The following is a 26914-nucleotide window of genomic DNA, read 5'->3' as shown; positions in this document are numbered from 1 at the left end:
CTATTATTTTGTTTGGCTAAACTTATGCCCACAATGAAGAATTGAAACAGCAAATTCTGCAAAAATACAAGTTGGAAAAATCATATAGAGTATACGAACGTACTCATCCGGCGCTACATCTGACGAACGGTTTTTTGTATTCCTGAAGAAATTGTTCTAGGTTTTTGAAAGTCCAGTAGCTTACAGTCATTCAGTCGTCAAATTGCTTTTCTCCAAATCAAATACGCTTTAATTGTAGTATGCTTGCTTAAAATTTAACAAACAAAACATTCTTTCCTTACACTACCAATAAGCTGCACAAATATCATTTAGGCATCTATAGACATTTTTAGACAGAAAGACTGTTGCGTTAGCAGTCATTTTCCAGTCTGACTTGAAATGATATTTTCCCCCCGTGTCCTTCAAGCTATCAAAAATTACAAGGCGAACGTTAATATCGTCGATCAAAAATGCTATGTCAATGCTGGTGGTACACCACAAAAAACGCACATGCAAATGTGCTATGGTGTTGACTTAACGACGATACGCATCTCGAAACTAGTTTCTGAGTCGCAGTGTATACGCCATGTATGCATGCACAGTGTCCGGATTTAGATTCGACAAGGAGATCTAAGCAGAATCTGTTTCTCTGTAGGGTCTAAACCTCATTATCGCGGTAAACAATCGCAGCGACCCCCCGACTATCATCCCAATTCTAGTTTTATTTCTCTTTCGAATTCTCGGCATTTGGATCTACGAAAACGATTAAACCCATTAGAATCTTTTCGGTCCGTAGATTCTCGTTTGGATGACGACGTGCCGGGCTTACCCCGGTATTTCGTCTTAATTTTCATGTGGACGGTTTCTAACCGTTTACCGTAACCTTGAGCCTAATGTGAAAATAGCGAACGACGGCGGTCATCAACCGGCGATTTGCCGCGCATGCAAGCAATTCAGAAGGCGCAACATGAAGAACAACATACCATTCTTCAAATGCACCAATATTTGCACCCATCTTTTGGTCCTCGAGCCAAGCATTAGACGTACGGAAGAGAGAGAAAGAACGATGGCCGTTGTGACTCTAGCAGTGATGCAAAAGATGATGCAGCTGGTGAACGGTGACCCGATGAAAGATGACAGCTTATCGAGGAAGGTATATGGCCGTGGTAACGTGGTAAGGGGGCAGTTGCACATTATTAGAATGGAAATTAGAAACAGGCGACCGGTATACCGATGCAACCCCCGGGGGGCGCTCGACTAGTGGAGGGTTTCAGCTGCTCTCCTGCTGCTGCTGCTACTGGGACGGGACCTTTTGCTAATCTTGGGCAGCTGGTTTTAGATTGGGACCGGGAATCGGCGATCTGTAGAAGGGTTTATCTAGCTTTTGTGCCGATTATTTGCAAAATGCAGCATTAGAAAAAGAAGGTCCCAATAGAGAAGAGAGCAAACCACACCACACCAGACACAAAGAGCCACAAAGAATAAGAAGCATCAAAGAAAAGAAGGACAGTTGAGTGTGTCCAGTAGCCAGCGGGATCTCTTCAGTGTGGTGTGCCCCCTCTTTTCCAGCGGCGTAACCATTGCGGAATGCATGTGCCTGCTGCTGTCCCCTGTTCGGTGTGGTACGGTGTGGTCCTGTTGCACTACTGGCCTGTGATGTGATACGCGGAACACAACAGCAGCACCAAGGGCTATAGTTCTCGAAATGGAGATGCGCGCTGGGCAAACTGGTTTTTCTGCACACGAAAAAAAAACAACAACAAAATCCTTGGACACTGCTTCAAAATCATCCCGGCCACCGACGGTGATGCTTTTGTAATGAAATGCAAAATTCGTTGCAAGAGCGCGCGCTCTGCTGGCTTCGTCCCGTAGCCGGCACGATTTGGCCCCTTGGGGTGTATAGTGTGTGCATGTAAGCAATAAACCACTTGGTGCAAGACTTGAAGAAACACAAATCATTTGTTTCCTAATCCCTTCCGATCCATACATATCCAATGCAATGCGTCTAAAACCAACCACCACGCCTGTTGGTTCCCACCGATTGCTGCTGTCCAAGGCGTGCTGCGACCTATTGCTGGTGCATGTAACACCGGACGTCCGGTTTAGGAATCTCGGGCGCAAACCTGGCAAAGTCGAGTGAAAAGCATGTGCTGCATGTTGTGAACGATCGTTTTGAGATTCTGTTGATGAAAAAGTTTGCTCTTTCGCGCCGTGCCGTGGGAAGATGATATTGAGCATATTAGTCATACTTGTATCAAATGCATAATTTTATAAGGAAATGATAAGGTTACTTAAAATAAAACAGTCGTTAAGAATTTCAGAAGTTGTTGGTAGGATTTTTTACAGGCCAGTTAGTAGGCCATTGCAGAAGCATCCGAGGAGCTTTGCCGGAGATGTCATAACTATGAAGGCCTCGTGAAGGTATCAAATATGACCAAAATAAGGAGAGAAGAGATCCTTAATATCCTTAATACTTTAGCATTATATATAATTTCATATTGCGGTTTACGGATTTCAATCAGCTCTCAAATGAAATGTCAAAAACACATCAACTTTCCGAATTGAAATAATACAAGATAAAGTTTCTTATCAAATCGCTCTAGAAACATTTAGCTATACACTTATTTGTGGCCATATTTGCCTGTTTCTCGGGACCTCTATCGCTTGTTTCGTTTATAGTGCGTCCTCCGCGCAGACAGGCGGAGACAATCCCCCTTCAGGGCTCCATTAAATCGCAACCCACCATCGGATGTGTGGCCTCGGATTTATACACGACAAGGCTGCTGCTATGAGATCGGCCGTCCAGCTTGATCGGAAAAAGGAACACGCGAGAACGTGTGCATCGCCGATGCAGAATCCGTGAGTCCCTGGGACAAGGAATGATCAGCGGAAGATAACGAACACTGCAAGCGAATGCAAGCGAGAGCGAACGAGAGCAGAATGCAGCATTATTCGAGGGAGCATCTCTCGGTGCTGCTCCAAGAACTAGACCTGCGGCCAGTAGCAATAGCAGCAGCCGCCGCTCGGTCGGTCGGTCGGTCGGTGGGTGGGTGGGTGGAGGTGGATGTGGTCCTCCGAGCATACGTACACGTGACTGGTTCTGGATGCACTTTTCGGGCCACACAGCCGAGAGAGAGAGAGAGTCGGCCCGTGATTATGTCTGTGTGTCTGTGTGCTTACCGACGGTGCCCGGGAACGTTTTGCTACTCGCGTGTGGCTCTGTGAGTCTCTGTGGAACCGATTCCTTCCTTTTTTTTCCTCTATTTCGCTCTCTCTTACTCTTACGCCCCTGATTGCAGTCCTCGCTGCAACATACATTCTCAGCCGCAGCAGCAGCAGCAGCATCAGTTGAATGACCTTTTCGCCAAACGTGGTGCAGGAGGATTTATAATCTACGACTTTGCACGCTCTCTTTCTTTCTTCCTAGTTCTCTTATTCTTGTTACTAAAACCCTGAGTCTTGGTTCTCTTTCTCGTCCGGGTTTGCGTCTCCTTTTTTTTTATAGCGGGTATCTCTTTCAGGCCACTTTCTGCAGACCTCGCGGCCGCGCCTCGACCGGATGAATCTCCTTTGTTGCGGATCAACATAGTCCCACTGGCGTGGTGGCGGCCCACGAACAGCAGACGCGCCATGGTTTTGCACCTCGCGAACCCTTTCGATCGAGGACTTGGACTTGGATGGTGGAACGTCCGTCCGTGTACCCTACGAATCTTTCTGTCCCGGAGCGTCGCGTCGCGTCGCTTCCCGTCCAGACCTGTTCAATCCTGGTACATGGACGGTTATGGCCCTTCCTCCTGTAGGGCCCATGGTCGCGGTGGTCGTCTTCTGTGATTCTCTTTGAGTGGCTGCATCTTTACATTCGTACTTCAATCTCGGCGAATCCTCACCGGTTTTTATTCTTTTTCTTCGATTTTCTCTTATTCTAAAATCTTTTCCATCCTTAGCCGAGCGCATAGAAATTTCCGGCTCCATCAAAGGCACCACATTACATTTCTCTGTGAGCTAGAACATGGGATTTACGACGTAATCCTTCGATGATGCCAATAACATCCCCACTGATGACGATCGTCGACGTAAACCACCACGTGCAGTGTTATGATCTACAGTATCCAAAGAGATCATCCAATCCTACTCAGCTTCGTGCGGTCTATATGCGGTCCATCCATCAACTCAAATGCTTCTGCGGCGCCCAGCTTTGAAAATACTGGTTTAATTCGGCCACTGACGACCGTGTGGGAAAAGACTTGCCACAATCACGGAGCACAGATGGTCGGCCAATGATACACGTATGCAGGCAAGACGTGATTCAGAAAAATTGAAAAGAACTCGATGTCAAGCCGCCAAAGGAACGGTAAGATCAAACGAAGAAAGAGGAGAAGGCCTCTAGCTGCCGCTGCTGCTGTTGCTGCTGCTACTCTGGACGACATAACGCAGCCTAAGCGGAGAATATTTCTGCCCCGTCGATGATGCATCCTCTCTGGTAGAAGGTTGCCGCTGTCAACGGATCGCCGGTTGCGGAACGGTTGTCAGACCCGCTGTGGCCACCGACAGTTTATGGCAATTCGATGGCGGCGGTTTGCACGGCGATACACGTATGCTGCACGTTTCCACTGATCGCTCATACAATGGGATTTGCATCGATTTGCAGTGGCCTTAGGTGGTGGTACAGAAGGCCAAGTAAACTCTGCGCGGGAGAACTTAACGACGGAATAGAGTTTATAGCTGCTTCCCTTTCACCGGTTTCCAGCGGTTACTCCGTTTCGGGAGTGGCGTGGCACGAGGACAGGACAGATTTCGATACCCGATGCAGACGATCGATCTCGGTGTTTCCAGCTTCTCTGACATCGATAGTAAAAACAGGTCGCGTGTTGTAGAGGCCTCCATTGTGGACAGATAGATGCGTTTGGGGCTATAAGTGGCTTCAGTAACATGGGACAAGCATTATGTACCTTGGAGGAGAGGGTGGCCGTATCATGTTTCCTTCGATGCAATGACACTGCGGACCTCATCACGATACTCCTGCTGAATAATGCTGATGATGAGGAATGGGATTCCACTTCGAATGATACGAATTGATCATTCCACAATTGAAGCTCAGGTATGAATCCCGATGGTCTTATGGATGGTAATATCTAAATTTCTTTATCAATTGTCTCAACACACGAGCACTAACTTTTTCGGATGTTTGCCCGTAAAATTCTAAGGGAATCTTGTAATCCAATGTTTCCAAGATTGTTTCTACTTCCTTTTTTTATCACTCTACATTAGTGTACAGCGTTTGTGCATTTTTCTTCCTTATTTGAAACACGATCCCATGTGCCCGGAACAGCGGACATTGATCGCAAAGTTTGGTTTTTTTTTGCTCCTCCTCGTTTTGCTCTCAAACCTCTCTCTGATCGTCGTGTGATGATGATGCTGATGACGATGATCATCATGAAACGGACAGCGAAACAGTGTGTGTTGTTGGTTGGCCTGTTTTGCGCTGGTCCGAAATTCATTGAATTAAGTAAGCTCTTCTCTAACGGCGGGGTGCACTGTGTACGACAACTCCGGGCAGCACGCACTCGACGCAGATTCGTTCGACCCCGGGTTCGGCCCCCGGCCGGCCAGCGGAGCATGAAACTGCATTTTTGTTCGATGCATTTTCAGTTGGCGTGGACCACGTTTCGCGCGACGCCGTCAAGAACAGCGCGCACAGAAAGAGGAGAGTTCATTAAACTCTCTCTCTCGCGAACTCCCCGGGAAGGTTGAAAGGGGTTGAAGGGGGGGATGGTGCAGCTAAAAGAGGTGGGATCGGGTGGGGGGGGGAAGTGACGGTGAACCGCGACGTCATTTTTATGGCGTTTGTTTTTTCTCTTTTTTCCCTGCATCATCACACACACAAACGCACAAAAGAACGCGATCGTCCAAGAGGGGAGAGGAAGGGGGAAAGAATGATAGAATGAGGGGATGGAAGGAGGAGAACAAAAGAGCGATGAAGCGATTCGCGCCAATATTCATTCAAGAAGATGATAACAATAATAATGGTTATAAAGTTTGTTGAATTAATTCCAACAATTTGCCTTCGACGAAAGTGATCGCATGGAATTAGCGATGATACGCGAAGATCATCGCTATGGTGATGGTGATAGGAGTCCGCTTTTTGTTGCAGACGATAACTTAACATTACTTTAAAACACTCGTTAATTAAAGGATTTTTGGTCCGTAGCTTTTTGTTTAACGCGCGTATTATGCAGAGAAGTTCCAATACACATCGTCGCATTGTCTGCTGTCTAATACGATCATAAAGTTAATAAATATATTGTTTTCCGTATAAGAATTGAATGTAAGAATGTAAGTATGTTTTTACATTTAGCTGGATAGCTTGATCATGCAAAGCATTATATGGTTTTGAGTTCGCGATATCTATGTTCCAATCATCCTTCAATCATAAAAAATATTGTATTGATAAATAAAATAGATTTGAGACGCAAGATAAGCGAGCGAATTTGTACGAGTTTATTTAGAAAAACATCGCAATATTGAACAAGTTTTGCACTCAAAAATCATGCCAACTATATGTTCTGTTCTGGTGATCATTTGTGCATGAAAAGGAGAAAGGCACAGAACGCTGTAGCGTCCATGTATGGAAGCTCTAGTTTGTCAGACAAAATCTCTAAAATTTTACAATTTTTTATCATTGAATAAATAACCGTTTAATGAAGTCAACCGTTGCTCGAACGTTGCCTGGATCTTCAATCCCTTAGACGAAATTGTGTAAAGTTGGCAACGGTTCTTATGGTTAATGTTCTATGCGCATGAATTGTTTCTCATACAAACCAATCGTTTCTATGACCCTTCGTCAGTTAATTTGGTTTTATTTGCCCCTCTGGGATGGGAAGGACGGGACCCCCTAGTTTAAAGTGAAATGCAAAAAAACGGGTTCAATGCCATATGTCTCAAGCCATTACCACAGCCAATCCTCTGGGGCGGTGTTTGCAGAGGTCTGCGTAATTGCAATTGATAATTATTGCACGCCTTCTAAACTGCTCTGCACCGCCGGCAAATCTCCAAGGCACCGTAGTGTGCACCAGAGCGGGTGGAGGGGTGTGATAAATTGGTTCAGTCCTTGCGGGGCTCAAACACTTGAAACCCATACCCATTCTACTGCTGCTACATTGGAATCATTATATGGTGCCCATGTCTCGTGGACATGCTTATGCGTGATCGACACCCATAATTAGCATGTTCTGGTGGTGCACTTTACTCATTCTGTCCCGTAAAATGTATGTCTTAACATTACGCTACCATGTGACCGTTGTTTCCTGAGACCCTGTGCAATCAGTATGATAAAAAAAAAGGTCGTCACCCTGCCCGAAGGAAGCGGGGCATTTGTAGCTTTTTGGGTCTACTTTCGAGTGAAATAAAACATAATTCCGAAAAGAAGGGTCTCAACGGCTGCTCTGGCTATATCACCCACTATATCTCCCGAATCGTTGCAAAAATCGATGCGGGATTTAAACTATAAAAGCATATGAACGGGATACTTTACCTACTTCTGCGAGTGTGATTCGATGGCGGAATCTGCGGCGCTTCTAAATGCTAATGGATACCAGGTGAATCCACCCAGATAGCGGAATCTCATGAACGGACGATACATCTATCTGCTGCGAGTTGAGAAAAAGCTCTTCAAAAAAAGCGTCTCAAGTGACTCCCCCAACAAGAAGAAAGTGGCTGTTGCAAGCGCCGATTTCTGATCGCAAACCACGTGGATAGCGAAATGGAGGTCGCAGATTAAGGTTCCTTTCTCTTTTGGTAAGTAAGGTCAATACGAGCGACATATCGCTGAAGGTTTCCGTTCCGCAAACCCGCTACTCTTTCAACTACCCTAATCCGTCGATATTTCCACGCTTAACAAGGTGGCCAAGCGCGTGTTTAATTAAAAGTGCACAATCGAAAACCCTGTCTTTCCGAGTTTCTTATGCTGTACGATGAAATGCGCTTCCTTTCGGGGACAAGTGATCGATAAAAAAAGCGGAAAATGAAACACGATCAACCGGAGCAGGAAACAAGCTGCCGCGCACATGCTGTAGGATTACGGCGGGACACCGCGGGAACGCATTGTGTATGTTGCGCTGTAGATTATACCGGTGATTGTATCCATCTTTCTGTCCTCTGAATATTTATACCGAGTTCCTTGGGGAGGAAAAAGTGAAAGGAATCATCGGAACGATTCCTCTACGCAGATGCGCTGTCGCCGATAATTGGGTCAAATGCTGGATGTTTCAGGCATGTGATTGAAATGGGACGGGAAAATAAATAAAAAAAAACAACCGGTACAGATGCATGATATGTAAATAATGTACCGAAGATGACACGATGCATACAGTTTGAAATAAATTTACCAATACCTCTCGTTATTACTTATGCTAATGGTTTGTTTTATTGAAAAGAAAAGATGATAAGAAGGTTGGTTCAAGGTAAGAACGAGACTCTATTCGGTCCATCGGTGGCAACAGGAGGGGTTTGTGCAGACGTAGTACAATCTCATTTCCTCTTCAGCTCGTCGTGTTTGCGCCTGGAAGAAAACGGCTTCTCGATGGGAGCACTTGGGACAGGCGTGTTCTTCCGTGCGCGGCAGCGTTGGGTCCGATATCACATCCGGGACAATGTGCGTCAGCTCACTGCGAATGAAATGAGTTGGGTGGATTATTGGAAATGGATTAACGGTTTAGGAAGAGACCACCACAACAGCTCTCGTACTCGATTTCGTGCATAATTTTGTTCACGTAGATACAGTTCGAATCCGCTTCCTGTTTGTAGTCACAATTACGGCACGCGTAGAGCAGGATCTTGTTCTCCTTATCCTCCTTCGGATACAACATATTGTTGCTGGAAAGATAAGCCGGCAGAGAATCAGGAAAAATTACCGGAAGTTGCAAGATTCTAAAATGCCTTACCATTCCTGACAGAAGCGAATTCCCACGAATCCTGGGCCATCATCGTGTGCAGCATCGTACGCCATAGTTATTTGTAGTGTTTAAAGCACGATTTTAACAATTTTCTGGAAGAAATTCAAGAAAACGCGCCGAAAATTTAAGAAAACGCGAAATCGCAACAATAAACTTTTTTTCGATTTTTCTTTTTTTTTCGGCCAAAAAATCTGTCATCGAAGCGTTTTTTGATTGAATTCAAGAGACGTTAAAACACTTTCTTGTATTTTTAATTTTCACGCTTGGTTGCTGCATGGACTTCGAATTTCTGATCGACCAAAAAATTAGCTACTCGATTAAAAAAGAGACTAATCGGTCAATTCTTTTGATAATCGGAAAAACACATTTAAAGTTAAAGTAACGAATAGAAAATTAGTAAAAATTTAAACCACGCAAATTATTTCACGCAAGAAAATTATAGTTGCGCAAGAAAATGTTTGTAAGACAACACAAAACAAGCAAACCTGCTAAGTGTGTTTATGATTATGCTTCCAGGAGTCGTAAGTCGCGAAAAACGAAAACCGCATCTGCCAAAAAAAAAAATCAAAACAAAAAGGCAAGGATTGGAAAATTTTTCGGAAAAATCGCGTAAAAATACGATCACGATGGCGAGTGGAGAAAATCCGGATAATCCACGGCATCCTCGAAATCTGCAGGTAAGTGTGTGACCAGCAAACAAAGCTATAAACATCCATTCACACGATTTCCCGGCATCGTAGGGTTTGCTGAAGTTCGCGGTGGAAGCAACAAAAGAGGAAGATGCACCCCAAGAATCTCGTCTACAGCCGATGGATGAAGAACGGCGTCGATTCCTGGAGAATGCTCTGAATTCGCTAACGGTCGATGTGGTTAAGGAGTTGGAAAAGGCGATGCAAACCCTGCTGGACGCATCCTCGAGTGATGAAGCGAAGGTCGAGGCCATCGAAATCGTCACCGACTACGTACAGGATGTGGATGCGGCCAATGATTTCTTTAAAATCGGTGGATTCACTATTTTGCGGCCGGGTCTAGAATCGTCCAGTGCAAGTTTACGTGCCGTAACGCTCAGTTTGATTGCCGATCTGGCCCAGAACAATCCCTTTTGTCAGCAAAAGCTGCTCGAGATGAGTCTGCTTCCGAAGCTGACGGAGTTACTGTCGGACGAGCAACCGGTTGCAGAAAAGGCGTTACACGCAATCTCCTGCCTGGTGAGGCACCACGAGCCGTGCTTGGCCGCGTTCATCGAAATCGGAGGACTCGAGTGTATACTGGGATGCATACAGGCGGACAGCGAAAAACTGCGCGTGAAATCGGCCTTTTTGTTGTCAAACCTGTGCGGCGAGCTGGAGCCGGTGCGGGATGAATTCATCAAACTGAACGCTATCGAGGTGTTGGTGGATGCAGTAAAACCTACGGATACATATGATCCCAAACTGGAAACTGCCCTGTCTTCGTTGCAAGTACTGACCGAATGTAAAGCGGGAGTAGAACGCTGTAGTCAGGTCTCAGGCTTTAGGGAGAAACTGGAAGCAATCATTAAGCAGAGTGCCGGTAAAGAGGAATGTGAGGTAAGTAACGATAAAAAGTAGGTACGGTAAGAGTCTAATCGCAATGTGTTTTTTTGCAGGATCAATTAAATTATGCCAAGACCTTAATGCAACGATGTTTCTCGAACGAAGCAGACGGAACAGAACGATAAAACTAAAGTTTCGTACAAGTTTTAAGCTATTGCACCCTATTGTGTAACGCTTTGTAAATCAATAAATCTTTTCAAAAGATTAAATCGCCTTGCTTCACGCGTATGGTGTGGCATCCATCTGAAACAAGGAAGTAGGGCATCCGAATCTCGCTGACAATTTGTTGCGCATTGGCGACTGGCATTTATTGTGTAAATGCTTGCCTTCTGTCTGCCAAGCAAATGACCAAAATCCATTAGCTGGCGGCAGACCTGGGTGATAAACAATATTCCTGCAGGAACATTATCAACGGATTCGGGAACACCAATGGACAGTGCACTTCCTTGGGTCGCAGAAATATGGAGCAATAAAGATCGAAGGTGCGCAATATGAATCACGATGTGCCAAAAACCGGGCCAATAACATGTTTTCCCGGTTGCGAGAGCAACACACACGCACAAATAGACCCCGCGGATCCCATAAAATATCCCGCCTGGTGGCCACGACGTTCCCGCCGAATGGCACACACCAACGCATCGACACTTTTCAAACACTTTCCTTATTGCTGTAAACAGCTTCCTACCGCTGCGTTTCTAGGGTTTAGCGTCTGGCGTTCGGTGTTTTGTTGTTTCGCTTTTTGCGTTTTCGCATTCACAGCTCGGTCAACACCTTGCGCAGTTTCCAAGTAATTTTACGTTGTCGTTGGATGCCGGCATGGATGGTTTACTTAATCTTTGATCCCAAAAAGCGCCGCACGAAGAGCGCCGAGGTCTACGTTCCATTTAACCGGTATCGGCGTATCGCGGCAATGTCACGTGTCACGTGCGAGACGCCACGTTCTTGTGCAGGCTCTACTGCGAACTCATTAAAGCGTCCGATGTCTTTGTACTGAACCGACCGTGTTTTCTCCAACAAGCTATGCTGACCAAATCGTAGAGCGAGTTGAAGGTAGCGATAGCGTGTTCGACGCTAGTGGCATATATACGGTCCGCAAGGATCTTGACACAGAAGTGTAATGCACGCTTTTCGCAAAAGGAAATCCATTATTTCCGTTCCACCTTCCGGAGATGTGGTTTCGCGGTTCAAGGGTGCTCTTTATGAGGTTGTCTCGTCGACACGTTAGGCGAGCCAACGGTTCAATTATTGTTCTAAAACAAAACCAAAAATGGAAAAATACGCTTCAAGTTCAAGGTCACTTATTGTTGCAGAAAGAACGCAAATCATGAGCTGCCAGGCGCCTCCATCAACGATCGTTCTTGAACTGTACCAAGCTAGGGAGGGATCGTGTGTCGTTGTTTATTTGTTTTTTTTATTTGTTTTATGATTAGCATAGAGATGCGTAACTAAACCTATTTGTGCGACAGATTTACGCTTTTTGCGCTTTCGCCCATTCTTGTTTCGTTGATCGCATTTCAATGGGAATGGGAATCATAGAAGGCCATAAACAAGACGTTTAACTATATAAAAATAAATTAAGTTGAAGTTGGAAGCAAATTATGCATTTTTTAATGAATTATTCACACACACGATTTTCCTAAAAATATCCCTTTTTCCTTTATTAAAACAACTGTGCCTTTTCTCATCAAGTTAGGCATACGACAAACATTATATGTTGTGTTAGAGGTTTACCAAATCAGTGCAAGAATGTCAGAAATGTAACCAATTCTGATCATTTGAATTTGTTGCCCTGAAATAGAGAGCAACCCTGAGCACTGCAAACAGTATCGAAACAATGAGGATACAAATCAATACCAGCATCGAGATGCGCAGCTCGTAAGTAGCACACACCCATTCTTTCGTCGTCCAAAAAAGAGCGATCAACTGCGATCGTACCCGACGATGGTCCTTTATGGTGGAAAAATAAACCGATTTGGCACTCGGTTTCGCGTCCGACTGTTACGGTGTTGGTAGCCCACCAAACCGTACCACGACGGCGCACTTAACGGCGACGGAAAATCCGCCTTCAGAATGATCGCAATTCTCACCGCAAGCGTTGTGTGCGTGATGCTCTCTCACTTTGTTTTGCTTTCATCCTCCACCACGATTCACGCGAATCATCAGACGCCTCGATCGTTCCTTACACCCGGAAGAGTCGAGGATCGAAGACGACGACGATGATGACGACACCATCACCACGCCGCGATCGAGGGTGGCTTTTTGTTTTCTGTGTTTTCCAACAAACACTACCACCATGAGCCGCAACCCCTCTCGCCTGGCCCTTGTTTGATCGCGACCGTGTTATTAATTACGCTTCGGGAAGTCTTTATGAAGCAGACTCGGTGGAAAGGTGTGTGGAAAGCGATTCCCTTGCCGACGCAGCCGACGGAAATTGACTTATACCGGGCGCATCCTGCAGCGGAGACTCAGTCGACTAGCGGCTTCCAAGAAGGAACGCAAGCAGCGAATCAACCCAACCTTTCCACGGAAGATCTGGAACACCTTTTCGATAAAGAAAAGAGGCCAGAAAGTTTCGTGTGGCATTAGTGTAATTTTTAAAGCAAAACGTTAGTGTGCGCAAACTTGCAACTGAACTGGAACTGAAAGACTAGTGCATAATAGATAAATTGCCACTAGATCAAGTGACTACGTGTGGGACATACGGAATCCTGCGGAACCGCGGAAAACGGTTGAAGTTCATTGAACCTTGTGATCGTAGAAAGTGGATAAATTTAACCAACAGAAATTATCCAGCTGTGCCATTAGTTGCAAACTGCGAAGCGATCGAACCTAGGCAGTCCTTATCTTCCATCACTCGTGAACCGTGATCGATCAGCTGAAGTAAGTGTCCCGGTTGATGTGTCAATTAGTGTAGCTTCTTTTGTATCTATTCTTTTTTGTATGATTCCCGAAGGCAGACATGAGCTATATCCTTACCAGACAGCTTGTCTTTTGGGCTATTTTTGGGTTTCGTCTGCTCTCACAGCTGCTGTCGAGCGTGATTCCGCGCAGTTTGTGAAGCAAACGGGGGTGTGCCATTGAACTTCTGTCTCATCAGTCGCGATCGACTAACAACTGGCGGCTTTGTGGTTGTGACAGGAAGTGATGGATATCTTTGGAAAAAAAACCAACAAAAAAGTGGAAAATTCCCGCGAAATTCTGCGAAAATGTGGAAACGCAATCTCAGAGCAACTGACTGATCGCTGCGCAATTCCTGGCGTGTGACCTTTTTTGGAGTAAATAGGGACACTTTTTCTCGAAGGATTAAGTAGTCCTGGTGAATGGTGTCATGGTGTCCGATGACATGGATGGTAAAGAAGGTCGAATGGACGGATAGTGTGCTAGAAGCGCAGGGATTTATCGCCCAGCAGGCGCACGTGCCCTGGCGTCGTTGTTGGTGTATCAGATAAATCTTCATCAACCGTTTCGGAGGAAAATCGCGGCGGGAACTCACCATCAACGGTTGGCAGTATTTATTAAACAACATTGCAGCGTTACCCAGTTCAGCTGTGCTAGCGTGTTGCAATGTGTTTTGCGTAGCACATCGGTTCAGGTTGCAAATAGCCAATTATCAGACATGTGATCGCTGACTTCAGCGTGTTTTCCCCAATTCCAACGTGGTTGTGTTGGCTTGGCAGGGTCTTGGCTGTAAAGTTTTCTTTTTGTTTCACATTTCAGGAGTTAGTGAAACAAAGTCCGTTCCTCTTTAGCGAGCTACGCAATTTCTAACGCAATGCGCGATCACCACCAAAGCAAAGATAGCGACGCATCTTGCACACCAGGGATGAGAGAGCTCGCGACGCAGAGAGACACTCACGAGCGATGATGTCGTTGGAAAATCCTATCGCGAAAATCCGAGTCCCGAGAACTCTCTCCCTCTCGCGATCGCGCGAAAATTTTTTGGCTCTACTATGGTCGAGCTGTAGCACTCCTCGTAGATCTCGACAGTTTTCCACCAGTGGCGGCATCGGTGGTGTCTGGTTGTATAGATAGCCGCTCAGTTCGCAGTTTCCTGCAACGTAATTTCCATTCCGAAACCATCCCACTGTGGGCCAATTCGCGGATACTTCTTTGTTTAACAACATAACCCCTCCCATCCATCCCTCGGTGATCCCAACTGTTGCACGTGCTCGGCAAAAGCACTCGAAAAAAAAAACTCTAGAAAGCGAGGCTCAGCTGAACGTATTTGCGTTGGCAACCTACTTTCGTGTTGCGGATCCCCTGGTTTAATCTCCTTCAAAGGCGGCACCAATCAAGGCCACACGATGAACAGCCGTGGTAAGTAAAATGGAACGGGGCGAGGGGATCCTTCCGAAAGCAGCTGACGCGCTACGCTCGCCTGGCCGATCACCGTTCCGGATCGACCGTAAAGGCATCGGAGAGTGATGGGAGCAAGCGGTTGCGAATCGATTACGAAACCTCCCGGTATACCCGGCGGTCAACGGTCAATTAGCGTAGCCGAAGCGCATCGTAATCGCAGTCTTACTCGCGAGGATGTTTTCCTAGCGCGAAAGAGAGAAAACGAGAGTAAGACCGAGTCTAGGTGCGGAGTGCTAGAGAAAAGCAGCAGCATGACAGTGGAAAAGGATGGATTTATTTTTGTAAATCACGAAAATCCGTCCTCTCGACGTCAGAGGGCAAATACAACCGTAAACCGGGGGGGGGGCCTACGTCGGTCTATAGTAAACGCCGGAAATGGAACGAATGGCGATCGCATTTCCTTCCTGATGTAATTGCCGAATCGTATCAAAGACATCGGATTGATGGACAGACTTCTACTGAGGTTCCGAGGCATTGCAATGAAAATCCTGAAGATGAATATGGCAGGATAATTTTACATTATTGCTAGGAATTATCTGGCGCATTCGGAAAGCTCAAAAGTCCACCATTTGACCTTACAATTTGGACTTATAGTATCAGTAGCTCATTTCAGTTGCGACATCCTTCCTTCCTAGCATAAAAAGTTCTAGATTCCGTTTCAAATTCTTCACTGCTCTCTCCACAGGACGCATCATCACAATGCCGGCGGAGTGTGCGGCAAACCCGCTTCAACGGGCCCTGGCGGACGCCATCATACGCATGGTGTCGATGGACGAGTTACGAATATTGCTCGCCTGCGGGGCCAAAGTAAATGAGCAGGTAACCCAGGGCCTCAAGCCTCTACACTATGCCGTTTGGCAGAATAATGAGGCCGCCGTAAATCTGCTGATCGTACGTGGAGCGGACATTAACGCAATCGACGAGGTTGGCTATAGCGCACTTCATCTGGCGGCCGAGCATGGGTAAAGAAGCTGTCGCAGGATCGAGCACGATCATCAGACAGCAGTAGAGTGCGACTTAACACATTTATCTTATCAACAGGTACCTTAATCTGGCGAAAATACTGCTTGATGCTGGCTGTAAGGTGGACTATCGTGAGCCCACCAATGATCCGTACCCCCGCACAACGCTCTGCGACGAGCCGCTACGATTGGCGCTCCGTAATAAACATTACGAGGTGGCCCGGCTGCTGCTGGATAATGGTGCCGATCCTAACAAGCGCTACTTTTTCGGTTCCGAAATCAATTTGGCGACGGATGTGGAGAGTCTAGAGCTGTTGCTGACGTTCGGCGCGAATACAGAGGCACGTGATCGTTCCGGTATTACGCCGTTGATGCGCGCCGTACGGACGAATGGTAGCATCGATTCGGTGCTGCTGCTACTGCACTATGGAGCGGATGTAAACGCTATGACCGATGGACGCAACGATTATCGGACCGTGCTGCATTATGCCGTTTTATCAGGTAAGGTGTTTGCTGGTTGAGGGGCTTGAGTTCCAGGATTCTAGTTTAACGAAGTTTTTCTCTTTCAACTCCAAATGGGTTTTGGTTTCGTTCGTGTGTGGATTGGGGGATTGGAATCGATAGGATTAGATCTGTTCGGTGGTAGGTGGATGTTTGGTTGATTTCTTTGCATCGTCATTGAGCAAAACTTTTCTGCCGCTTTTGATCGCCATCTTTGCATGACGACACATGGGAATGGTGCACGAACGATAATGGGTTGCAGCTAGCATTACTTAAGTCCTTATTCTTCTGCTTTGATCATCCACTACAGGAAATGCTTCACTAGTCACGATGCTGCTGAAACAGGGTGCCCGTGTCGACATTCCAGCTCCACTGCCAGAACCGGATCGCCCCAGCCCACTTGATCTGGCCGTACTGCGCGGTGATCCGGTGTTGGTACGAATCCTGCTCGAAAACGGTGCCAACGTCAATCGAAGCAGCCCCATCATAGGATCGCCTCTGCACGTGGCCTGTGCCGATAACATCCCGAATAGAGTTGAAATCATGAAGGTAAGTAAGATCCAGTTCTCGAAGGGAGCTATGTTTCGCCCTTATTAATCCGACGCGTTCTCTAGATGCTCTTGTTTTACGGCGCCGATCCGAACGTGCGAGTCGTCGGTGATGTGGCCACCAATGCGATCCTTCGTCCACCGCTTGCGGAGCTCCTGGCAAGCAACGATCACGTGACACCCGATGAACTACATCTCCTGCTGCGATACGGTGCCCGCGTTATCCTGAAGACACAGTACCGTGATCCCGATGGTCTGCTGAACTGCCTCACCAATCTGCACCACGAATCGTCCGCCTATCGCATTATTCTGGATGCTGCCGAAGAGTTTGATCCCTGCATGATCCGTCGCAATCAACAGCTGACCGATGAGCAGCGGGAACTGATGCTGGAACGTGCCACCGTTCCGCGTAAGCTTAAGTCCCAGATCCGGGCTCACTATCGTCGGTTATTCGGTCGTAATCTGTCGGAGTATGTGCGCCCCCTTTTTATACCGAGTGAGCTCAAAAGCTACCTCCTGTACGAGCACAGCATCTAGGGGAAAGGCAGATAGCTACGTATTTTGGAGATAGTGGACCTGATAAGACTAAACGGACGGTGAACTCATTTGATATTCCCACCATATGATAGACTAGTTTGTAAACGATTGTTTCTCGAGCGTCTCGAGTATGGCCAATCGAGTTCCCTTTCGGGAAAACCGGAAGAGTAGAGATTATGCGACGAGCTCTTTATGAGAGTGATAAGACCGGGGGAAACGGTTAGCGCCACATTTATGTCTAATTGCTTTTCCTATCGAACTAAGGTAGCGGTTATTAAAGCGATATACGTACAGCATACAAGTAAATAAAGCAAGATATATTATGAGAAAGGCGACTACACAATGCTGGTGGCACCTCTGAGCGCAAGGTAGCCGGCGGTGAGATCCATCGGGAAGGTGCGTATCGTTTGATATTCTTCGGCGTTGTGATACCGTAGCTTCGAGTGTGGGTCTGTGTACGGTGCGATCAGACCGGAGATATCGGAATATTTCTTGGCGGGTTTAAGCGACGGCGGTGCATTAACGTTGGAATCTACGACGAAATCGAAAAAGAAGTTCCGGATCAGTTCGTAAGGACGATCGAGCTAAGGATCCTTGTTGCCACACTCACATGTTAAGTCGGTGTCCTTCCACGGTAGCGTTTTCTCGTAGGCCAGGATTTGCTTCAACGATTTCCACTGCCGTTTCTTCCCCACTGTGGGATTTACCTCGGAGAGGTCCTTTTTCTTAAAAATCGGCTTCTTCGCTTCCGTTTCCATTTTTTTTGTTTTGGTTCCGAATCGGTTGTAAACAAAACAGTCGATGAACCGGTTGGAATTGGAACTGTCATCTGGAAATCCCTATTAACAAAAGCCGCATTTTAGCCGCTTAATGTTTGAACGACCACTAAGCGGCCAATTTTCTGGACCTTTCCTACAAAGTGACCGCTTAAACATTAAGCGGCCCCATTGCGTACCTTTTGTGAATAGGGATGTCAAAAGATAAGAATTTTTTTCGCGTTTCTTGTTTTTCTGAAAATTAGATTACGGCGAGGGGCTTTTTCCTCCGTAATTGGATTATAGCTCCGTGGTGCACCTGGAAAACCGTGGACGACCGCAAATCGCCAAGCACATGTAGCAGCGATCGCGGAAGCAAAGGTTATTGCGTGCGTTTTGGTTCGCGATCCAGATTGCCGTTGTGTGGGTCGAAGAATGTTTTGAGTGATCGCGAGGGGCGCCGCGAGAAGAGGGTATGACGTGGTACTACCGTTACGGGCTCCGACCTCCTCCAAGACCAAGACGAATGAAAGAAGTCCCATATGCCTACACTAACACAAGGTCCACCGTCAGCAGAGGATTGCGGCAGCAGAAGCAGCAGCTGTACTATCATCAACTCCCCTCAGCCTACCGCGGCAAGACGATCGAACCGTACTTCTCTTCCCGCCGGATCAGAACCATCCACGGGCAGCAACCAACAGCAGCAACCGCGACCACAGCAGCAGCAGAATCCAGTTACACGACGGCACCAATTAGGTGCCACCTCGATATTTTCGCGTCGACGGCGGCTGCCAGGAACAGTTGGCGATGACACCGCGGAGGGACGGGTGGGTTGCGAGGGAGGTGTGATCGCACCAGTGCCGGATAAGCCGCGGGAGGACGATGTCCACGTGGCATCGACGATCACGCCGGCAAGCAGCAGTAGAAGTAGTAGTGGATCAGTTCCGAACAGTGCCGAGTTAAGTGTTGTGGACGGTAGAACGCGCCGCTACAGCCGTATCAGTATGATCATAATTTATGGGCGCGAGGCGCTCTGCATTCTCGCCCTGCTGCTTACCACGTACGCCACCATCCAGAACACACCGCCCAAGATAGCGAAAGCGCCTCCACCGGTTCCGTTCTTCTCCAAGGGTTCTTTCGTGTCCGATTGGCCTACGGGGTCACTCGGTACGACGCAAACGCGCGTTTCGGTGTCGGAGCTATCGTTTGTGTTCTACTACGCGCCATGGTGCGCCGAAAGCCAGTTTGCCCGTGAAGCGTACGAAGCCGTAGCACGCTTGTATCATCGCGAGGCCCACTTTGCCGCGGTGAATTGCTGGCAGCCGGGTGGAGAATGTCGGCAGCGCTACTCCAAAGTCCAATCTTGGCCGGTTCTGATGGCTTACCAACCGAACGGAGTGGCCATCCAGTACAACCAGGCGTTCGTGACGTCACAGCTAACACGGTTCGTCATATCGTTGATGATGCCCCTGGAGCGGTTCGTCAAACCTGCCGATCTAATGGAGCGAATGACTGGAAAGGATGTCAGTAGGCACACCGTTGGTTGCGTTGCTCGGTTACACGGGTTCTAATGGAGTTTTTCTTTCCCCGCAGGCTGTGATCGTTGCTTACGTGGATATGACGAGTGAAACCAAATTCTACCAACGCTACTATCAGGCCGCTCTGAAGTGGCTCGAGAAGGACCCATTCCAGGAAGTACCGTTCGGTGTCGTTACGGGACAGTCTGCCTCGTTGTTTGGTGTAGAGACGGTACCTTCCATTCGGCTGTACCTTTGGAATGAGACCATTGTAAGTAACCGTAGACGGTCTGTCCTCACCATCATGGTCTAATGATCGTCATTATTTCTCCCTCAGGAGTACATTGGCAAAGAAACGTGGACACCGCAAGATATGGTTACTTGGATCCACAAGCAGCTGCAGGTGGTCGCGATGTGGATCGCTCCACCGGGGTCTACCAAATCGGCAACAATTGCACCGGGTCTGAAGCAAGGCCCCGTACTGTTCCTGTTTACGCCACGCTCACTGTATACCGAGTTCGACGACAGTACGGATGCGTACATGATGCTGCGACAACTCAGCATGCAGTATTACAACTGTGCCGAAGACAACTGGGTACAGGAAATGGCTCGAGAGTACATCGCCGATCAGCGAGTGCTGGGCTCCGAGCGGTTCTTTTACAAGCAACAAGAATGTGAACGCATTCTCGGTCGTCATCCGTCACAGGAAGACGACACGGATCCATCGAGCATGGGCCGAGGTCGTCGTGAAGCATTCAAATCAACCGTTTCCGTTTCGTTCGTTAACGTGCTCAATTCCTCAAAGTTTGTCGATGGGCGCAAACACGGTGGCAAAGGGGACCGTTCCGATGGTTACTGTGAAGCTGCGCCGGCTCCTCACTGCGACGATGGTAGCTGTCCGGATAGCTGCGGTACGTTCGGTCCGGAACGTAAACCTTCCCTACGCTGGAGTGGCCAACAAAGGGAAGAAGAACAAGACGAATGCCTTCGCAAAATGCCTAGCACACAATCGGAATCGGTACCATCGTCACGAATTGACGCGACACACGACTATCGGGGGCCACACTTGCTCTCCAAACAGTACCTACGGCGGCAGTGTGAGTTGATGCGATTAGCGGAGAGCGACGGAACGTACCGATTCTTCCCGGACGCTGGTGAGCGGAATGAAACGAACGCAGTGCTTGATACGATCAGCGGGATGGCCTGCAAACACAACAAAACACTTTCCTTCTTCAGCATGGACAGCACACTGTACCATGCATTCGCCGAGCGACTCGGTGTCGATGTGCTGCGGGAACCGAACCGAACCGTTGCCTTCATTGTTGATCCGGAAGCGGAATCGACGTACGCACTGCGCGCACCCATCAATCTGGGTTCACTGACGGGTTTCGTACATGGTTACTACAATCGCAGTTGGCCACGCTTTCTTCGATCCGGTAGCACCAGCTACGCTCACACGCATCGCTTTAACGTGACGGAGTTCAAGCAGCAAGATGAGCGTCTACTTGCCGAACACCGGGCTCGATTGCTTAAGCAGAAGGCCGAAGCCAAAAAAAAGGTTAAATCCACGGATACGAATGGTGGGGCTGCTCAACCGGAAGCTACGAAACCATTAGATGTTGTACCGGGAGCCTTTGCACCTCGGGAGTATCATTCCATTCGGGAAATCTATTCCGCCAACTTCCAGCGGGTTGTACTGGAGTCGAACCGCACCGTAGTGGTCAACTTCTACTCAGCTCACTGTGCCTTCTGCACCATAATGTCCAACTACCTGCTACGGGTTTCGCGGTTACTACGCCATCAGCCCTTACTGGAGTTTGTGCGCATTGATGGCGATCGAAACGATCTCGGATGGGAGTATTCGATGGAACTGTTCCCTTCACTCATCATCTTCCCCAATGGAAGGTACGTCTTACGCACCAACAACTAACCAATAAGCTAAAAGCTCCAGTTCATATTCTTCGATTACTTGACCGTTACAGGAAAGAGGATAGCCGTATCTTCCCGCATACTGAGCAGGTCACTATGGCGAACCTGCTCGGTTTTATCCGCTCCAATCTTAGCCCGACCGAGCGGCTACATGCCACCTTCTTGCTGTGCAGTACGGCCGTAAGTGTGACAGCCTCCTGAGATAATCGTAACGTGATTTTGATCGTTCCGTATCATTGCAGAATGAAGCATCTCGTACCGACTGCCTGATGATGTTGCAGACTGAACTAGGCGCTAGTATTCGGGCGGGATTGCGTGATTGGCGCCGGCAACCATGTGCCCGGGAGCGAATTCTGCGCCGATTACAGCTCCTGAAACACTCCTACCTGGACACACTACGCTGTCTAAGTCATTCCTGTGATCTGAATCGATTGACGAGCAGCAGGAAGACAATCCTGCAGCTTTGGCCAACCGAAGCACCATACGACCCTCGGAACACATGCGGCGCGGCGTGAAATTAACAAGCTGCGGTCCATGCAGAACGCGAATGGTGCTCCCAGAAACATATAGTTGCAATACCGTCGAAAGCGTTAAGGAATGCTTTCACGTCTAAACGAGCGCATCGCTGCAGCTTAGGATTTTACAGTTTTAAATCGACTACTCTTGATAAGGCTGTTGTTTCGACTCCTCCGCTTTGATTGCTATCCAAGGAACGTTGGATGGAATGTATTATGTTCTCCACTGATCGTACCAACGATCATAATTGTTAACGAACGGTCCCATAAATGGTCGGTATCCGTTCTTTTCGCTGTAAGAACTAGAAATGAATTGATATTAACAACCGATACATCTAACGCGAGAAATATGCCTTGTAGATCTATGGTGCGATTAGTAATCGAGGCTCAATCAGCAAGCAATAGCATCAAATCCGGCTGAAAATCCGTATCGGCTTCAAGCAGAATGTACATAGTCTCGCTGTGGTAACGGAGCCCGTACATGGTGAAGGTCGGTGGCTCAATACACCATAAAGATTCTAACAGGCAGATATAGGGCTCGAATTGAATGAGCGGCAAAGAAGACAGTCATTACTACAAATGCGGGAACATGTGCTGATCCAATATCCCATCATTCAAAGAGTAACAGAGAATCGGCAGAAGAGAGAGAGAGAGAGAGGGAAACGAAGAGAGAGCAAACGGTACAAGGTACCGGTCTGATGTAGTAAAATACTGAAAATACAAGATATTATCAATAACTTGTCAATGTGTGTGTGCGTGTGTTAGTCACCAGCCAACATTTCGACCCCTGACCTCTGCCGACTGCGCCACTGGACATGGGTGGCAATGGTTTCCGATTTATTGACAAACCGTTTGAGTTTAATGCGAGAAGAATTGACGGATAGACTGGTCATCAATATTTGACATTTTCCTTTTGATGTGACCAGCAAAGTTATCAAAATTGTCCCCCGAACAGACTCTCAGCTGACCACCGGTTTGCGTGACATTGAGATAGAGTTCAACAGCTGAACTGTGGTCCCGGAATTACCGTACCGTATTTGAGCGAGATTGTGTGCGTGCCTGAGGTCCCAAGGACCAATCAGTAATGGTCATTCTCCCGCACACACATACACATGTACGCACCGGTCACTATCTAAACGGCTGCGTGGTGTTCGAAATTAATAATCCTTTGAACGGGTGTGACGGGTACTGATGGTATGGTCGGATAAGGTGTCGAACCACGTTAGTACACGCTCCATCGTGTCGATGCGAACCGATGGAAACGGGTCAGATAATGGTGAGTCGTCGCCCTTCTGGGCCTCTCCTCACCTGAACCAGCCAGGGATGCGGCGAAATGGCAGTCATATAATGTGAATAATGGAAAGAACGGATGGATGCGAGGTGGTAGTTTATGCCAAACGACTACAGAACGAGCGGCACGATAGTTAGTTGTGGTCGGAACACGCGAGAAGGTGGTCCACGTGTGGGCTTCCTCGGTACGGCGAATGTCCGGTAAAGTGAGCTCCGGTGGTGCCGTGATGTGCCGCACCGCAAGCACCATCGTTATCGGTATGGGATGTTCATCGTCCATCGTGCTCGAGGAAGCATCACCTACTCCAAACCCTTCGACACCGGTCAGGCGAGTAGAGAATGGAATAGCGGCGATCACGATGGGTCCGGGGAAAACGGAAACTCTCGTCGCCGCCTACTCGCGATTGGATGAGGAAATATGTGCTCTGGAAAGCACAACCCCTGGCCCTAGATTGATGACGGCTGAAGGTTGGGTGGAGGTACTGAAAAGTGCCGCACCACGAATTCGTCCGGCTTCGAGGTCGGATCCGTTAGTAAATGCACCACTAATACCCAATGGAGTGATACAGACCGACGGGGAACTCCCTCAGCAAGTTGCATCTACAATCGGTGAAGGCACTCACAAGGAGATCCTTCAGGTTCGTGAAGTATGTTCAACGAGGAAGCTACAGCGCGGACACTAGCTGAAATTGTAATCTTCATTCGTCCCGATTGTTCTTCTTCTGGTTCTCGCATTTCCAGATAATCCTGAGGCTAGACATCATACACAATGAGTTGAAGGCGCAGCAGCAGGAGGAGTTTGTGGCTCGCCTTACTCGCAACGCCATGGACCTGGAGGCGGATCATTACCGGGATGAGATGGTCGTGCATGCCCAAAAGCGGTGTGCCACGTTGCGGACCGCTTTCGAGCGGTTGAAGCGGCTTTACCACGAGCAAGACGCACTGTTGGTGACGGTTTATCCCGATAGTACCTACGGCAGTCCAATCGAGCAGCAGTTGGACGGTGAGCTTGAAACGGCTCGCGATGTTCGCGATCGATTAGGAGGTGCAGTGGAACAGTGGCGTACGGCAGGTGGACTGCTGAGGGCGACCGCTAAAGGCTTGCATCAAACCGTCGAATACTGGGAACTGATCGGAGCGGTACGATCGATCCGCGATGCCCAACAATTGATCACGTTGGCTCTGGATGCCAGGGCCGCATGCCATGGTGCACTGGTGGCATTGGAGGCTGCCCAAGCCGCACTACCACATGTCGAGATCCCGTACATTACCATCCGACAGCAGACGGCGGTACGTCACGCTCTGATCTACCTGATGACCGATCTGGTTCAACAGCCCCGTTATCAGCATACCCGCGACGTATTTTCCGTGTTTAGTACGAACGTAACCAAAGCCGTCCACTGGGTACATGAGTGTTACAATGAGACGCTTCGGCAGGACTACGATGCTGCGGATCAGGCGGCCACTTTGCTCGCAAAGCGACTACGCGACGAACGACTCCACTACATTGGACGCAAGTTTCCCAATAAAATCTACGTCCGACCTGGGGCTATCGGATAAAATACTACCTTTTTGTGTCTCTATCAGTTATTATGGTATGTGTGTCACGATAAACGGGTGGCCGGAACGGGTCATTTGGCAACTTTCTCTATTTCATTCATCTCAACGCTGCGGGTCAGTTTGTACTCGCCCTTTTCGGTGGTGAGCTTGTGGAAGCGGAACAGCGGCCGTACCCACGGTGTCAGTAGGTTCAGCGGGACATGATCCTTTTGGCCACCGGTCACCCAGCTAACGGTAATACCGACCACAATAACGATGATCGTACCGAGCAGCGAGTAGTACATGAATCCGATTCGAAAGATCCACGGCACTTCGGCGTTATCGTGCCCGTCTGCATCCCGGTAGAAGGTGCTGGTTTCCGTGCTGTAGAAAAAGGCCAACGGGGTCGTTTGGTCATTGCACATCCACTTCTACAGCACTAGAGCTAGGGTCTTGGTGCTTTACTTACCCGGTAACGTTGAATCCATCACAGCCATCATACCGGAACGGGAGACTCTCGTACTTCAGATGACCCTTCAGTATCTCCAGCTGGGCACCGACGGCAATCGCACTGAGCGCGAGCAGGGAGCTAATCGCACCCCAGAATGCCCCCTTCCCGTTGACGTGTGGACTGAACATGCCGAGGAAAAAGATGCCCAACATCGTACCGGACGTAACACCCGAGACGGAGATCGCAAGACTGAAGATGCTCCCGAGCTGCTCCACCACAAACACTAGCCCCAAACAGATCACACCGATGGTCACCACCATGATCTTCACGATCATGCTGGCCGTGTCTTCCTTGAAGGCGAACCGCGGCCGTATGAAGTCCTCGAACAGCGTCCCGGAAAGCGTGTTCATGCTGGTTGACATCGAGGAAAGGGCAGCCGAGAAGACACCGACCACGAACAGCCCCGGTAGTCCGGGGATCTTCCGAGCCGTATCAAGCACGTAGTAGGCAAAGATCTGATCGTACTTCTGCACCGTACCATCATGGATCGGATCGCAATCGTGGTACTTGCCGAAGATGAGCATCCCATTGTAGACCGAAGCCACCTTCACCAAGATATGGCCAACGCCAAAGATCCAAACGGCCCTGTTCGGTGGTAACAATGTTTGAACATTCAATTCGCATCCCACAACCAATGGTGCAGCACTTACTTCTTGGCACTCGAGATGTCTGGAATGGTTAGGAAGCGCTGCACACACTCGGGTGTGACGCCAATGTTCGAGATCCACATGGAGGTCAACCCGACCGAAACGAGCCAGAAGGAGGTACGTAGAAACGGATCAGGGTCCATGCTGCAAAGACGTAGCACAGTAAGAAAATCGCTTGGCGCGCAGCCGGCTAGCATTTACTCACTTAAACCAAATTAGACGTCCGCCAGCTTCAGCTAGCTGGAACACGTTAACGACTCCTCCTAGCTGCAGCGTACCAAGCACCATTACAACGGCCAGCGCGCACAACATAGCCCCGAATTGAAGCGTGTCGGTCCAAATGACGGCTCTGAGGACGGGTGATATGAAAAGATCTTGAATTGAGGAAGGTTCGTAGTTCAAAGACCGACCTTGGAACGGCACTGGTCATCTGTGGACATGTCGGACAGGTTCAAATCACTTTATGCTTTGAGATGAATTGGAGATTCGCGACTATACCGAGTAGTTCGGTATTGCCCTTGACCCATAGATAAACACACAACAATGACACACAAACGTACCGTATGCCGCCGAATGTGGTATAGAAGATGCAGATACAGCATATCAGCGGCGTGATGATATGCACATTGATGCCGGTGACTGTGAATGATAACCGTTAGCGGTTATGGAGGTCGTTAGGGCGTGAGTGAGAGAGCAAGCGAGAACGAAGGAGAAACACACCTTGACTGAACGCGATGGCAGGTGCGTAGATGATAACCGGTGTGTTGAGCAGACAGTAGAACATAAAGAGTCCACTGGCG

At 48.3% G+C, this 26914-nt stretch overlaps 7 protein-coding genes across 8 annotated transcripts in view; 4 read left to right on the top strand and 3 right to left on the bottom strand.

Annotated features, from left to right (window-relative positions):
* Positions 1–8379: 8379 nt before the first annotated feature.
* LOC125959825 (DNA-directed RNA polymerase II subunit RPB9) lies at positions 8380–9100 on the bottom strand. The gene is made up of 3 exons (XM_049692780.1): positions 8919–9100; positions 8722–8850; positions 8380–8642 (listed from the first exon to the last, which is right to left on the bottom strand). The coding sequence occupies exons 1-3, from the start codon at positions 8981–8983 to the stop codon at positions 8453–8455; spliced, it is 384 nt and encodes a 127-aa protein (XP_049548737.1). The 5' UTR covers positions 8984–9100; the 3' UTR covers positions 8380–8452.
* A 390-nt stretch (positions 9101–9490) lies between these two features.
* Positions 9491–10700, top strand: LOC125959820 (hsp70-binding protein 1). Its single transcript, XM_049692774.1, has 3 exons — positions 9491–9607; positions 9671–10498; positions 10558–10700. The coding sequence occupies exons 1-3, from the start codon at positions 9557–9559 to the stop codon at positions 10627–10629; spliced, it is 951 nt and encodes a 316-aa protein (XP_049548731.1). The 5' UTR covers positions 9491–9556; the 3' UTR covers positions 10630–10700.
* Positions 10701–12958: 2258 nt separating this feature from the next.
* LOC125959813 (ankyrin-1-like) lies at positions 12959–17708 on the top strand. 2 transcript variants are annotated; one of them, XM_049692765.1, is made up of 6 exons: positions 12959–13384; positions 15549–15825; positions 15905–16326; positions 16450–16467; positions 16637–16875; positions 16941–17708. In XM_049692765.1, the coding sequence occupies exons 2-6, from the start codon at positions 15563–15565 to the stop codon at positions 17409–17411; spliced, it is 1413 nt and encodes a 470-aa protein (XP_049548722.1). In that variant the 5' UTR covers positions 12959–13384; positions 15549–15562; the 3' UTR covers positions 17412–17708. The 2 variants fall into 2 exon arrangements, with proteins under 2 accessions (XP_049548722.1, XP_049548721.1); XM_049692764.1 differs by lacking the exons at positions 12959–13384; positions 16450–16467 and adding an exon at positions 14685–14821.
* Positions 17709–17743: 35 nt separating this feature from the next.
* On the bottom strand, positions 17744–18176 carry LOC125959826 (INO80 complex subunit C). Its single transcript, XM_049692781.1, has 2 exons — positions 18022–18176; positions 17744–17943 (listed from the first exon to the last, which is right to left on the bottom strand). The coding sequence occupies exons 1-2, from the start codon at positions 18167–18169 to the stop codon at positions 17747–17749; spliced, it is 345 nt and encodes a 114-aa protein (XP_049548738.1). The 5' UTR covers positions 18170–18176; the 3' UTR covers positions 17744–17746.
* Positions 18177–18372: 196 nt separating this feature from the next.
* Positions 18373–23062, top strand: LOC125959805 (uncharacterized). The gene is made up of 5 exons (XM_049692754.1): positions 18373–19689; positions 19760–19954; positions 20021–21588; positions 21666–21792; positions 21855–23062. Exons 1-5 carry the CDS (start codon positions 18709–18711, stop codon positions 22125–22127), a joined length of 3144 nt encoding a protein of 1047 aa, XP_049548711.1. The 5' UTR covers positions 18373–18708; the 3' UTR covers positions 22128–23062.
* A 122-nt stretch (positions 23063–23184) lies between these two features.
* LOC125959816 (uncharacterized) lies at positions 23185–24977 on the top strand. The gene is made up of 2 exons (XM_049692770.1): positions 23185–24055; positions 24159–24977. The coding sequence occupies exons 1-2, from the start codon at positions 23612–23614 to the stop codon at positions 24975–24977; spliced, it is 1263 nt and encodes a 420-aa protein (XP_049548727.1). The 5' UTR covers positions 23185–23611.
* LOC125959809 (sodium-coupled monocarboxylate transporter 1-like) overlaps positions 24958–26914 on the bottom strand; it is a 2812-nt gene continuing 855 nt past the window's right edge. The window contains exons 2-7 of the mRNA XM_049692760.1: positions 26835–26914; positions 26675–26753; positions 26320–26463; positions 26118–26258; positions 25426–26052; positions 24958–25340 (exon numbers count right to left, since the gene is read on the bottom strand). The exon at positions 26835–26914 is cut by the window's right edge and continues 198 nt beyond it. Coding sequence (XP_049548717.1) covers positions 25049–25340; positions 25426–26052; positions 26118–26258; positions 26320–26463; positions 26675–26753; positions 26835–26914 — 1363 coding nt within the window. The 3' untranslated portion in view covers positions 24958–25048. The remainder of the gene's footprint in view (positions 25341–25425; positions 26053–26117; positions 26259–26319; positions 26464–26674; positions 26754–26834) is intronic.

Source organism: Anopheles darlingi, chromosome 2 (genome assembly GCF_943734745.1).
Source record: "Anopheles darlingi chromosome 2, idAnoDarlMG_H_01, whole genome shotgun sequence".
Lineage (NCBI taxonomy): Eukaryota > Metazoa > Arthropoda > Insecta > Diptera > Culicidae > Anopheles > Anopheles darlingi.
This window is presented reverse-complemented; position numbering and strand designations above follow the sequence as displayed.